Source organism: Mixophyes fleayi, chromosome 5 (assembly GCF_038048845.1).
Source record: "Mixophyes fleayi isolate aMixFle1 chromosome 5, aMixFle1.hap1, whole genome shotgun sequence".
NCBI lineage: Eukaryota > Metazoa > Chordata > Amphibia > Anura > Limnodynastidae > Mixophyes > Mixophyes fleayi.
In genome coordinates, this window is record NC_134406.1 from 230,384,698 (window position 1) to 230,398,265 (window position 13,568).

At 39.2% G+C, this 13,568-nt stretch overlaps 1 protein-coding gene across 2 annotated transcripts in view; it reads left to right on the forward strand.

Annotated features, from left to right (window-relative positions):
* The first annotated feature begins 1,805 nt into the window (after positions 1 to 1,805).
* ADHFE1 (alcohol dehydrogenase iron containing 1) overlaps positions 1,806 to 13,568 on the forward strand; it is a 38,705-nt gene continuing 26,942 nt past the window's right edge. Inside the window, exons 1-3 of one of the 2 annotated variants that reach the window (XM_075213595.1) lie at positions 1,806 to 1,941; positions 5,556 to 5,664; positions 11,721 to 11,758. In XM_075213595.1, the coding sequence (XP_075069696.1) occupies positions 5,609 to 5,664; positions 11,721 to 11,758 (94 nt within the window). In that variant the 5' untranslated portion in view covers positions 1,806 to 1,941; positions 5,556 to 5,608. Of the gene's footprint in view, positions 1,942 to 5,555; positions 5,665 to 6,509; positions 6,574 to 11,720; positions 11,759 to 13,568 lie in introns of those variants that run through there. The other variant, XM_075213596.1, reaches the window with a different exon arrangement.

Sequence of the window (13,568 nt, forward strand, 5' to 3'; positions counted from 1 at the left end):
AATGGGTTAGATTTAACAGCAAGATAAGCAGCATATACAATATTTCACCTGTCCTTTGGTACAACAATTAATGTGGTAAAAGAGGTGGGTATATTGATGAAGCCGACCAGAATGTTAACCTGAATATATATTAAAAGTACGACTTTCATGATTGACATTTCTATGATGTCATTATCTTTTCGGAGTTATTTTGCAAAACGTCCGCCGGACACTTACAACAGTGCATTACCATTGTCCTCTGGAAAGTTGACATTTGGCAATACACCTGTGCACCCTTTGGTTGCTCTGGAAACTGTGACAGTTGGTATACTTACCCTGTGCACCTGCTGAGTGACTTAGAACATGTGACCTGCTGGGTGCTCTGGAAACTGTGACTGTTATTTGCAGCCACATATATCAGTATGTCTTGCAGGGGCCTCAAGTCACAGACTGCTGTGTTATTTCAGTTTAAATATCTTACAGTCAGGAATATTATCGTCACAGTCAACTTATAACAAAAACAATTGATACCCTACTTACGTTGGACATGACGTATTCGCCATAATACTACTCTTTGGGTCTTATGGATGTGCAATGTGTGAACTGTGATGCCCTACACTTTTTGGTAGAGGAGATTAACAGCCATTTTTCAGACCTTGCCCAGTAATATAACTTCGATAGAAGAACTTATACATATAATGTAGTGTATTAAGAATTTTTTTAGTTCCTTTAACAGTGATTATTCTATAGTTATTCATTATACTCTGTTAACATTTCTACATGTAATGTGTATAAAAAAAGTTATTGAATTCTGTTAATAAAGTAACTTAGAAATGACATCTCTGTTTAATTTAAGGAGGTTACCGCCAGGTTTTCCTAGTTTGTTATCCATTAATTCCATTACGTTTATAAATTGCAATTTTGTGTTTTTTTTATGATTGGCATTCATATGGGGCAGCATGGAGGCACAGTGGTTAGCATTGCTGCCTCACCATGCTGGGGTCATGGGTTCGATTACAACCAGGACTCTATCTGTGTGGAGCTTGTATGTCCTCCACATGTTTGCGTGGGTTTCCTCACACAGTCCAAAAACATACTGATAGGTCTTTTGTCAGAAGACAATTAACCTATGTGTGTAGGTCACTTCGATTGCAAGCTCCAATGGGACAGGGATGGATGTAAATGATGACATATTCTCTGCACAACGTTGCATAATACGATTGGTGCTATATAAGTAAATGGCAATAATGTTTTTTGCCCAACATTAATGTTGATTCAGTTTAGTTTATGAAATGATTGTATGATGATTTCACCTTAGTCATATGATTATTATTATTATTATCATTTATTTGTTAGGCGCCACAAGGTTTCCGCAGCGCCTTACATAGTACAAACAGTAGACCATACAGGGTGAAACATTACAGAACAATAAACACATAGTACCAATGCTTCAGAAACTCTGGGCAGACATATGGAGTAAATACGGACCACAAGAGTAGGTATGGAGACAGGAGAGGAGAGGGGAAGTACGATCCGGAAGTACCCTTCTATATGTCTGGTAATCCTGTATTGTACGATCCCTGACAGTGACACTGTTGTTGGTGCAAACGTCAGTTTTTTAGAGGATTGAATAAAATCATTTTTTTATTATTTTCTTTTGCTGCTGTGGATATCTTGGGTCTCTGATTTTGCATCTAGATAGAACCATTGTTCTGACAACTGTATAGGGCTTGAATGTAGCAGTAATATCAGCAGGGATAGCTGACATGAGTAGTGGCTTAGAGGGGGAGGGACTATAAACATTGTTGGAAGGATCTCACATTACTAGAAAACACAGCACTGAATGCTGGGAGAGAAAGTGCTTTCCCAAACTAGTCCTACAGAGATCGACACAGGGAGGCTGGGACACAAGATTTCTCCACTCTGTCTCTCAGCTACATACAAACACCATCTTTGTTACAGGTATTCATTCCTCTAATCAGCATTATATTTCCTTTCACTGACACACTGTGACATTCTGTATTTCAGTATGGAGCCACTGAATGCACTAGGTAATGTGTAATGTATACAACCTTGTGTGTGACTTACAGCAAAGACACTGCCTTTTTTATGAGGCTGAAGTTAGTTTCTTATTCACTTCTTATTCATTTCTTACTCATGCTCCAGCTTCTTATTCAGAAAAGCTTATTTTTAAAGGAGTAAATCAATTTGGATCACTGACTTCACATCAGATTAACACTAAAGGGGGTACCTTATACAAAATGCATTAGCATTTCGCCTGACCCAACAAGGTTGTGGGCATGAAATCAGGGGGCAAAATGGGCTGTCACCATATTTTATAATTTTGAATAAGTAGCTGCAGTTTTTCAAGGGTTAAATGCCGTTGGGCCAGCAATTTGACAGCGGGAATCAACACAGGGTGGTCAGTTACATATAAAACAGTCTTTTGCCTGGCCCAACGCTGTTTTCGACATTAAATCAGATGGCAAAGTGGGCACAGATAGCATTTTTATTATTTTGAATAAGTAGCTGTAGTTTTGCAAGGATTGATTTTTTTGTTCATTAAAAATTTCTGAAAAAATTAATCCCAAATCACTTTGTTCAAAATAAAATAGACTATATACCACATAAAGGGTAAAATGGACCAATAGGAACGAAACTTCACATTATCATAACACCCAATTCTCCTACAATCGCTCCACAAAAACTACAGCATCACTTCACAAATTAAAATTATATAATTATATTGCCGCCCCAACCGCATTTAACCCTTGAAAAACTGCAGCTATTTATTCAAAATACTATCTGTGCCCACTTTGCCCCCTGATTGTATGCCGAAAATAGCATTGGGCCAGGCAAAAGACAGGTGTTTTATATGTAACTGACCGCCCTGTGTTGGTTCCTACTGTCAAATTGCTGGGCCAACCGCATTTAACCCTTGACAAACTGCAGCTACTTATTCAAAATGATAAAATATGGTGACTTTGCCCATTTTGCACCCTGATTTCATGCCCATAACCTTATTGGGTCAGGCGAAATTTGGTGTTAATTTGATGTGAAGTCAGTGATCCAAATTGATTTAATCCTTTAAAAATAAGCTTTTCTGAATAAGAAGCTAACTCCAGCCTTGTCTTTTAGCTTCGTCTTTTTTTAATAGTCTTAACTAGTGGCTCTGTATTTTCTGGCAAATCTAGTAATTAATGACATCCAACAGCTTTATAGAAACTGCCCCTCGTTCTTTCATGAAGCTTTATTCACCAAAGCGCACAGCACAATAGAGTATTACAGACACTTTAGCATGAAGTCATCATGCAAAGTTGGTTGACGGAACGAAGTCTGAATAATACATTTGTATTAAATTCATATACTAAAAAAAATATGTCTGCCTTTCCAAATTACAGTCACTGGTGTGATCTTATGTGTTATGCATTATGGAATATGATATGATTGGTTAAGTATTATCTTTAACATTTTACAGCCTAAAACAAGTATCTGCTAGTCCCAATCAGCATGCCGATTCATGTGTATACACTAAACACAATTTCTGATCTGTGCTCTTTATCTGTCATAACCATCGCAGTGGCGCACGCAGGGGGGGGTTTCTGAGTCTCTAGAAACCCCCCCCCCTGCGCTAACTAAGTGGCCACTGTCCTATACAGCAGCCGCGGCGTTGTCAAAGAAGCGTCCGCGGAGGTGCTGTAGTGTATACAGCACCGCCGCGGAAGCTTCTTAGACAGCGCTGCGGCTGCTGTATAGGACAGAGCTGACTAAACGGAGCTGCTGCGCATGCGCGGGCGCATGTGCAGCAGCTCTCGGGTTGTTTTTTTTTTGGGGGTCGGGGGGGAAACCACCCCCCCCCCCCTGACAATCCTCCGTGTGCCCCTGCATCGGCTGAAAAGATCATAACTCTGCACACTTCATAGAGATCTATGGACACTGCCGGTTATGAGTACATACACATTGCAGAATTGGACCGACATCGTTGAACGACATTTTTAGTCCGGTTTAAAGCGCAAATGAAACAATACGATGTGCTCTGATATTGATATTGAGCCGAGCGGTTGTTTATCGTTTGATTGGCTCGATAATCTCGTGAAAACACTTTAGTGTGTACCCAGCTTAATAGTTTATATTGTCCTAGCTCTGTTTAGCCTTCTTTCAATAGAATATTTGTTCATTTCATTTTATTATTGCAAACAACTCTCCAAAATATCTGTGTCTAAATCCCTTGGACCCAAATGTATGACCCTGTTGTTACAAACTTACTGCTGACTTAATCAAAAGTAGAATTATTAATAATAATGTAGTATTCTAAAACAAAGTGGCGGTTCATTCTATAACATTTCTGCATTTTTAGATTTCTAAAAATTGTATCTAATACAATAACATTGCTCATAGTTTGAAAAACACATTTCAAAAACATAATCAAAAGTGCAAGCAACAAAACTATAGCTGCAAAAGTAATAATTCCAAGCAATATTCCATGACCAAGAGCTTCGAGCCACCAAGGTCAGAAGGTCCAAACATTTTTTTTGCTCTTTCCTAATTTCTTTCAAATTTGAGTTTAATTTATCCCGTTGATCAGTGATAAAAGAACAACACTTTAGCCCAACCAATTAAAGCACACACTACCTTAACTTGCTAAGACAAAATCCAAAGCCATACCGTCTGTTGTTACAGACATTTTGCTGACTGAAAAAAAAATTGAATTAATATTAAAAATGAAGTATTGTAGAACATAATGGGGGTTCATTCTTTAGCATTTTATTATGATCCAAAATTATAAAATGGTAAAAATATAATTTTCCAGTTTATAGAGACATGTGCATACCTGCCAACTATCCCAGTATTTCTGGGAGACTCCCGGATTCCAGGTAGGTCTCTCAGACTATCAGGAGAGTAGACAATTCTCATGCATCCTGCCCACTTCCTAGTGAACTGGGAGAGATCAAGGCCTCAATGACGTGATTCATTGCGAATCTGGGATGAAATCTAGGAACACTTTTACAAAACGAGGTCCATGTTGGCCCCAGCTGGTTTTACATGGAGCTGCGGATGTTTTGCACTTCATAATTTACCTTGCGTGACTTGGACATTTTTTTCTACTCCACTGGCCACTGCTGTGTCATGCTGTACTTGAAGAATTCTCAGTGTAGGTGGCAGCAGAGAGCTCCTTAAACATCCTCTCTGCTCTGACACCGGCATCTAATCGATATCCCAAAATTCCACGTGCACGGGCCGGCATTCTAGAGCGTCAAATTTATACTTGCACAGGGGAGAATTGATCACTGCATTGACAATAAACTTGAGATGGGGATAGAGTAGTGAGAGGAAGAGGACTGAGGCGGAGATAGGAGGGGATAGAACAGGAATATAATGACTGTAAGAGTTAACTGTGTGTATAGAGGGCGGAGTCTATGGATAATGTGCACAATTTATTGTTGATTATCATAGAAAAATGTTTTAAAACTTGGCTGCCTCCTAGATTCTAAAACATTTGTCGAGCCCTGTTGTAGGTAAATTATGTACAATTTTACTTATTTATTTTCATAACACATTTGTCTTCATTGTTATAGCTGACCACTACACTTGGATAGTATCTTTGTATCAGTACCTTCTGTGCGTTCTAATGGCTGCTGGACGGGATAAAGTGATCCACCTCCTGAGGCAGCTGCAGCGAGCATCGTAAGTGTCATCCATTCATTTTCAAAAGCAGAAATATGATTCATACATCAACTCATATTAGGCGCTAGGTTGTTTGTGTGCAACTAGAAATGGACCCTAAGATGTCACACTTAATATTCTCATATATGCTGATAACTGCTGTTTCTTTTGGTTTTATTTACTCAAAATAACAATTGTTTTAACTGACTTTATATAAAAAAGTGCATTTATTTTGTTAATCAATATTTTTATTTACATACTTATTTACATACTTGGCAGCAAAAACAAATTGCTTAAATCTACTCCCCCTGGCAGAACAATAGAGAAGTTCAAAAAACACCTAAGACATCCTCCCCTACCTCTCACAGACTCTACCACCCTATCCATAGGTAAACCGAGGGGGGGGGGGGGGGGGGATTCCCAGTGCCTGGAAACCCCCCTCCAAGCCTGGGACACTGTATAATTTGGTGGCTGGACTCTGACCCCGCTTCACATGGCTCTGAAAAGGGAGAGATGCTTGTACCTAACAGTAGTGCACACAGCATTGCCCATGTATATTATGGGGATAGGAAGAGTTGTAGAGCAGCCAAGCACTGTCTAAAATTATAGCCACACACCCATGCATGCTGGTCACGCCCACTGGCAGCGTGGTGTGGAAACCCCCCTCTACAAATCCTGTGTTTGCCCCTGCTATCTGTTTATCCTATCTACCTGGTAGTCTACAGCAGTACTGACCAGGGGGATGAGCTGTGTTATATTATCACTGCTGGGAGAGATTTGTTTCTTTGCCTTAGGATGATGGTCTTGAGTTAGGAGCCTTCTTTTCTAATTTTATACTGTCTGGCATTACCTGTCCCTGTCCTCAGGTGTCACTTATCAGGCTCCCTGAGCAAGCAGAATAGAAGATCTCCAGGTATCACATAGAAGGAGGTATGAACGAGGAGACATCAGAGTATTGCCAATACATCAACAAGAGGAGGAGGAAAGACTCTGTCTTCATCAGACAAAACTATGAAGTTCTGATGTCAGGTTGCAGACAACACAGATTAGTAGAAGGTTAGAGAAGTATTACGTAGTATGGATATATGCAACCACAGATCTTTTTTTAACGTCAATAATTTTTATTGAAGTTTTAAAAGTAAGGGGTAGAGGGGTACAGAAAAAACAATAGGGGGGGAGGGGAATACAGAGTGGGGGGGCAGACACAACATTGTATATCAAACCATACAACCTATATGAAAAAATATATCAGCAACAAACCAGCAGGGCAGGAAAATATGGCCTATATTTATGTTTAGGTTGGGCTAGGGAGTATATCTGGAGGGACCTGAGTTAAAAGGTTATGAGCCTTTAGGGGTTGGATTAATCTAGAGCCTTCCCCTTCAGTTGTGAATTCGTGCCAAGACATCCATTTAACAATTGGGGAGGACGGTGACATAGAATAAGGGGCATCTAAAGCTTCCATTTGAAAGCTATAATGAATCTTCGTGATAATTTTGTAAATGTTTGGGGGGGCCGATTGTTTCCAAAGTTGCACAATTGCTGCTCTAGTGGCTACTAAGATATGCCCCCAAATATATCTAATATTTAGGCATTTGTTCAGGATATAAATGTAGGAGGGCAACAAGTGGTGTCGGAGCTGAGGATATAGAGGTAACTTTCCGCGCAAGGTCAAACACCTCCTGCCACAAGGGCTGTATAACCGGGCATGACCAAAACACATGCATGAGTTCCCCTACACCCCCACAGTTGCGACAGCACAGTTTAGAATGGCTAGGCCATATCTTCTGAAGATGGGCTGGGGTAAGGTAAGTACGATATAACAATTTATATAGCATTTCCACATGGTTGGTGCATTTAGATACAGTAGACAAATTACTATATATTATGTCCCATTGAACCGGGGAAAAAGAGGTGTTGAGATCCAACTCCCACCTAATTTGGGAATTGTGTTTGGGAATGGCAGGCAAAGAGTAAAGGTGTCTATACCAAAAGGTGATTCCACCCTTATTGTTATCCTTGGTCAATTTGGTAGACAGCAACCACAGATCTTTGATAGAGTATTGATGTTAATAAAAATTGGTTACAAGATAGAATTTGCAAAGTTGCCACCATAAATTTGTCTCAGTAATAAAATTCCTTTGTTGAGTAACGTTAGAATAGTTCATAGAAAAAGCAGTCCTGAAAAAATTACTCTTAAAAGAAAGAAATTTAGGACTCCATTGTATTAGTGCTTCCCAAAGACAGAATAAAAGGGAAGGCTTATAATATATTGAGATATTTGAACCAAAGACGACTTCATGGCAACCTTAGATCGAAGAAACACGCACCTTCACAGAGGGAGGGCAACAAAAAACAAAAAAAACACACATATGTTCTCAGATTTGAAATTCTTCTGGTTGGGAAAAGAAGAAATCTGCAGTCAAAGTTCTTCTGTTATTATAAATAATATAATGGTGTCCTATCCGACAATGACGGTGTTTCTCAATCTTCTCCCCTTGTTGCCATCCTGTGTCCTGACACCTTGTGCATGCTGGGAACTGTAGTTTGTGACACCCAAGGCTGCTGGACGGCCTTTAGGCTCAAGGAGAATGACTATACAATATTCTGTTCTACCTATTCATGTAAAACAAGATTGTTCCTATTCCCAGGACTTTGCCCAGGCTGCTCCCCTGCTGTGGAACGATCTACCACGTTCCATCAGGTTAGCATCTACTCTCAAAGGCTTCAAGCGTGCCCTTAAGACTCATTTCTTTATGCAATTCTATCAGCCCTCCTCCTAACTCCCTTTTCCTGGCTCTCTCCCCCAGTTAGTATCACCCTATTTGTGTCTCCCCCTTCCCTTTAGGATGTAAGCTCTCAGGAGTAGGGCCCTCTTTCCTTGTGTACTCCTTCTACTATTCCATCACCCTCTGTACCTCTTGGCCTGCTTCGCTATTCCTGTTTTCTTTAGTTTCGGCCTACTTATCGCTGATTTCTACCATCCCTTTCACTATCTGTCCCAGAAAGAATTTGATTTGTTTTACCTTGTTACCTGTGTTTGTATATATTTTTGTTCTTTCTGTATCATGTTATGTCTTGGGTCTCTGTTTTCTGTATATGTAATGTACGGCGCTGTGGACCCTTTGTGGCGCCTTATAAGTTAAAAATAATAATAATAACAATAATAGATGCTTTATTTACACATTATTATTTTGTAAAGCCAAGCAAGCTAGCTACCTTTACTCATTATGCCAGTGTAAACATGGAACCTCATAGAACAATGTCATCCACTGATATAAATATTTTTGTAATCACAATACTTACTCAAGATGATAAACTTCTAAAGACACACTGTCAGCAAAATTGGCAAAATGTAAATATATGTTTAAACCTTTGTCACAAAGGGGGGGGGGACTGAGAACTTTTTATTCATGACCTGTTTCTCAAAGTTTAATGTACTTTTTAATCCTTGTCCCAGTCTAAGTATATGCACCAGAGCATTGGTGTATTATCTGTATTATTATTTTATGTTATTAGGTACATTTTGCCCTTACTATTTCCTGCAATATTGTATGTATTAGAAATAGAAAGAATATTGCCATATTGTGTGAAAATAACAGGACAGCAGAAGTCATTTTGCTTGTGTTAACTAAGATAATTACCATTTGTTTCAAATGCCCATTGTTATGAGGTGTGGCGTAGACCTGGTTGATGATATGTAATGTGCCTCCACAGTAATATACTGGCTGAAATAGCATTGGGAAATGTATTACTATGTAACAATATAAATGTTATTGTATCAAAATGTATCACAGACTCAGATTGTGTAATGTTGCCGATACAATGTGTCAAATGTCTTGTTGTTTCACGCAAGCATGAAGTGTCATTCCTTGATGTTATATTGTAACCCTTTGTTTAGTGTATCCAGCCAAATAGCTAATTGAGTCAAGCCATTCCATTGTATAATCAAGGTAACAGAGACTGTATGTCTAACAGTTAGTGTCCACTGATAGACCCATGCTGTAAGGGGGAGGATTGAGACATTTGATCCTACTCCCTGTGTGTACAGCCCAGAATATAGGGAGTTCAGAATGCCAAGAGAGCTAGTCTAGCTTGGAGGATCCTGGTGTACGACACATCAGCAAAAAGGACTCTGGGCCAGGACGCTGGAGGAAACCTTACCAGGACAGGGTCTATGTGAGTCAGTAACCCAGGCTGGGCAACATGGTAACTGTCTAGCTAAACGGTAGTGGTTATATTGCGGGAGGATCAGACGCTGAAGGAGACTGAGATTATTACTTTGAAGTGCTGACTGCAAGAGGCTGCTGGAGGATACATACTACAATTTATCCTGTATCTTGTGAAAGTCTTGTGGTGTGAGTTGAATCCCACATAGGTTAACTGCAATCCCAGCTAAGGGTGGTATCCTCATAACCTTTATAAGCATATAACTGATGGCTGTCCTGTGTATATTTTTATATTTATATCCTGTGTATGTTTGTACTATTGCTATTGTACATCTTATTTATGTAAGTGCAACCCAGCAGTATATGTGCTCTTTTGTGCCGTTATATATGCCTACTTTTACACAGATGCACCTTTAGATATTGTGTTGCCCAGAACCACTTGTGGCTGGTGAAATCTTTGCAAGAGCCTAAGGGATTTGCATAGAAGTGCATTGATTTGCAGGATATATTGCTGTTTCTTTCAGGGGTGTAAATATTTGCCTTGTCTAATGGAAGGAGTTTGGTGGATTGTGGGTTTACTTGCTAAGTATGGATAAGACACACCAGTGAGCCTATTTTTTATTAGGGAGGGGTGCAAATTTCTCCATCTTCTATAGGGACAAGCTAGCTAATTGCTAGCTGGGAACATGTAATGTGCCTCAAGTTGTGTCAGCGTGCAAAAGCAAGAGATAATTTTGTGGCATTTAAATGTAAAATAGTACGACTGTTTCCGCCATACACATTTCCAAAAGTAAACGGAAAGTTCTTTTACTAGGGCAGTTCCCAAATAAAAATGTGGAAATAGACCATACTTGCCGACTTTCTTCAGCTCCCTTCCGGGAGCCAGTCAGTGGAGGGGGGCGGGACAGCCAAAATCGCGTTATTTTGGCCCCGCCCCATGTGACGTCATGACGCAGACGCGGGGCCAAATGCTGCGATTCACCGGGAATAGCGGCGTTTGGGATTTAATTCTGTCCACTTCACTAGGAAGTGGGGCACTTCCTAGTGAAGTGGGCAGAATTCGGGAGATTGCCCCACTCGCCCGGAAGTCCGGGAGACTCTCGCAAAATGCGGGAGTCTCCTGGACATTCCGGGAGAGTTGGCAAGTATGACATAGACCTTTGTGTGTGCAGGGCAGTAAAAATGCATGCATTTGTACCGCAAAAAATACATTTATCGTTTGAATTTTTCCACTTTAGTAAATGCTCTTTAACGTATTACAATTTAATAGCCTAAAACATACAAATACATTTTTAATTAGTGTCGATTTAACTAAGGTAGTTCTCTGCAACCTGTAGTTTTCCAGCTGTTCAGGTATAAAACCCATCATTATTTTTCTTCCAGTGATTAGATTTTTTGTTTTGACTGTTTGATTGCAAGTTAGTATAGGGACTGTCTTCTCAAACAAGATAGAGAGGAGACATTATATGAAAGTTACCAAACCCCATGAGAGTTAAAATCAAGGGGCCTGATTCATTAAGGAACTTAAATTAAGAAGTTTCTTATTTAAGTCTCCTGGATCCATGTTACAATGCAAGGGGTGAGCATTAGTTTTCTGTTTTGCACATAAGTTAAATACTGACTGTTTTTCATGTAGCACACAAATACTCGATAGCTTACTTGTAAACTGAAATTTAAAGTTGATATTTGTGTGTTACATGAAAAAACAGTCAGTATTTAACTTATGTGCAAAAGAGAAAACTAGTTTTCACCCCTTGCATTGTAACATGGTTTTGTCCAGGAGACTTAAATAAGAAACTTCTTAATTTAAGTTCCTTAATAAATCAGGCCCAAGAAGTTTAAAGTATTATTTTATTAGTAAAATACAGAAAAATATGAAATAAGCATCTAACCTTTTTTGTTTTCTAGATGCAAGTGCCCGGCCCATTCTCATACATATTCTCAAGGTAAGAATTTAATGAAAACATGTACCATAATATAGAGTTGTGCTGTGTAAAACTGGATGCTCAAAGTAATTAAATTGTTTTAGAATGTACTAATGAGCATGAGTCCATCAAGAATGTGACAGATGTATAAATAGACATGCGATGCGTTAGGTCAGTGTTAAGCAACAGGATACATTTTAAGTGAGTCACGTATGGTCAAAGGTGCTGCACATTATATGTACATATCGCAATCAGTGGCAGGATCTTAATTGTAATCTCTCCCTCAGTGTAATGTCAAAGGGACAGTTCAACATATTCACACAGCACATGGTAATTGGCTCTTTAGAGTGAAGACATTGCCAACCAGTTATGGGTTATCTCTTGTGAAGGCGGTGTGGTTTCTTATGAGTTACTAACAGTAGGAAATTAATTTGTTCTTTGCCAGATGACCGTGATATCTCTCAAAGATTGGGCTGCTCCTTTAGCAGCTGGTATAGGTTCCCAACTCTTAAGCCTTTCGTAACAGGGGAAGAGATGAAGGGCTAGATTTACTAAGCTGCGGGTTTGAAAAAGTGGGGATGTTGCCTATAGCAACCAATCAGATCCTAGCTGTCATTTTGTAGAAGGTACTAAATAAATGAAAGCTAGAATCTGATTGGTTGCTATAGGCAACATCCCCACTTTTTCAAACCCGCAGCTTAGTAAATCTAGCCCGAAGTGTGCAGTATCCCACTGCCCAACAGGGAAATACCCAGGTCCTGGCAGGCCTATCATCATCTATATATATATATATATATATATATATATATATATATATATAACTAATTTTTATTAAATTGATTATTAAATAAGCAAGAACCTTCCTGATATTCATGGTCTCCATAAGGGCAGTGTAATATTTTATATCACCCAACTGTTTGTCCTCAATGCTTTTGAAAGTTTCTAAGTAATATTTTAGCCTCTCCAAAGAAAACAAAAGTAACTTCACAGAGTCAGACAATCTAAATATTACACTTTTGACTGCTCTGTAATCCCAAATCAAAGTAGGAATTCTATTTAATTGGAACCACGTCCATATTAAATATCTGTGTAATCTAATTCCAGCCTCAGCTTCTGCTACTCGTAATCTAAATTTCTCTTAACTTAAGAAATGAATAATGACCCTCTTATGGACTTTTCACCCCAATTTTTCACTCTTTCAGATCTGATTATATTTTTAAATCCCTCCATACCATATTTATTTAATTTATTTTGGTGAACAATCCCTCTTGATTAAAAGTTGCTCTTTTAGCCCACTCATGCTGTAAGGGGTAGTAAGAGTTCTTGATCTGTTTTAATACTATCAAACATCATGAAAACCCAGGGTTTTGTTACATATTGAGTACAGACGGGTTTCACTCCTCTGACTTCAGTCCCTCCATTCATCTACAGATATATCTTACAAACCCATCATTAACCCAACTCTCTCCATCTCTTTACCCCTATAATTTTGGGGTGTCCTGATGTCAGAGCCTTCTCCTATGTTCCCTTTGCACAGAATCCCAAGCTCTTTTTCCAGGGATGCACTTATCCTGTCAATGATATGATCTGCAAAATCCTTTCTCAGGGTGATACATTGCTTATTAGGTTACTTTACAGCTTGAATATCAGCATTTATTGCCCTGTGAGGGAAGTCACCCATTTACTCTTGGTCTTTCATGCACGTGTGCCATTTCTAGTCACACCAGCTGAGGAAGAACTTCAAATTTCATTGAAACCATAACCAATAGAAATAACTTTCACAATGGTACCGAACTCCAGTCATGAAGTCATGCTCCTTAAACTGTCTGAT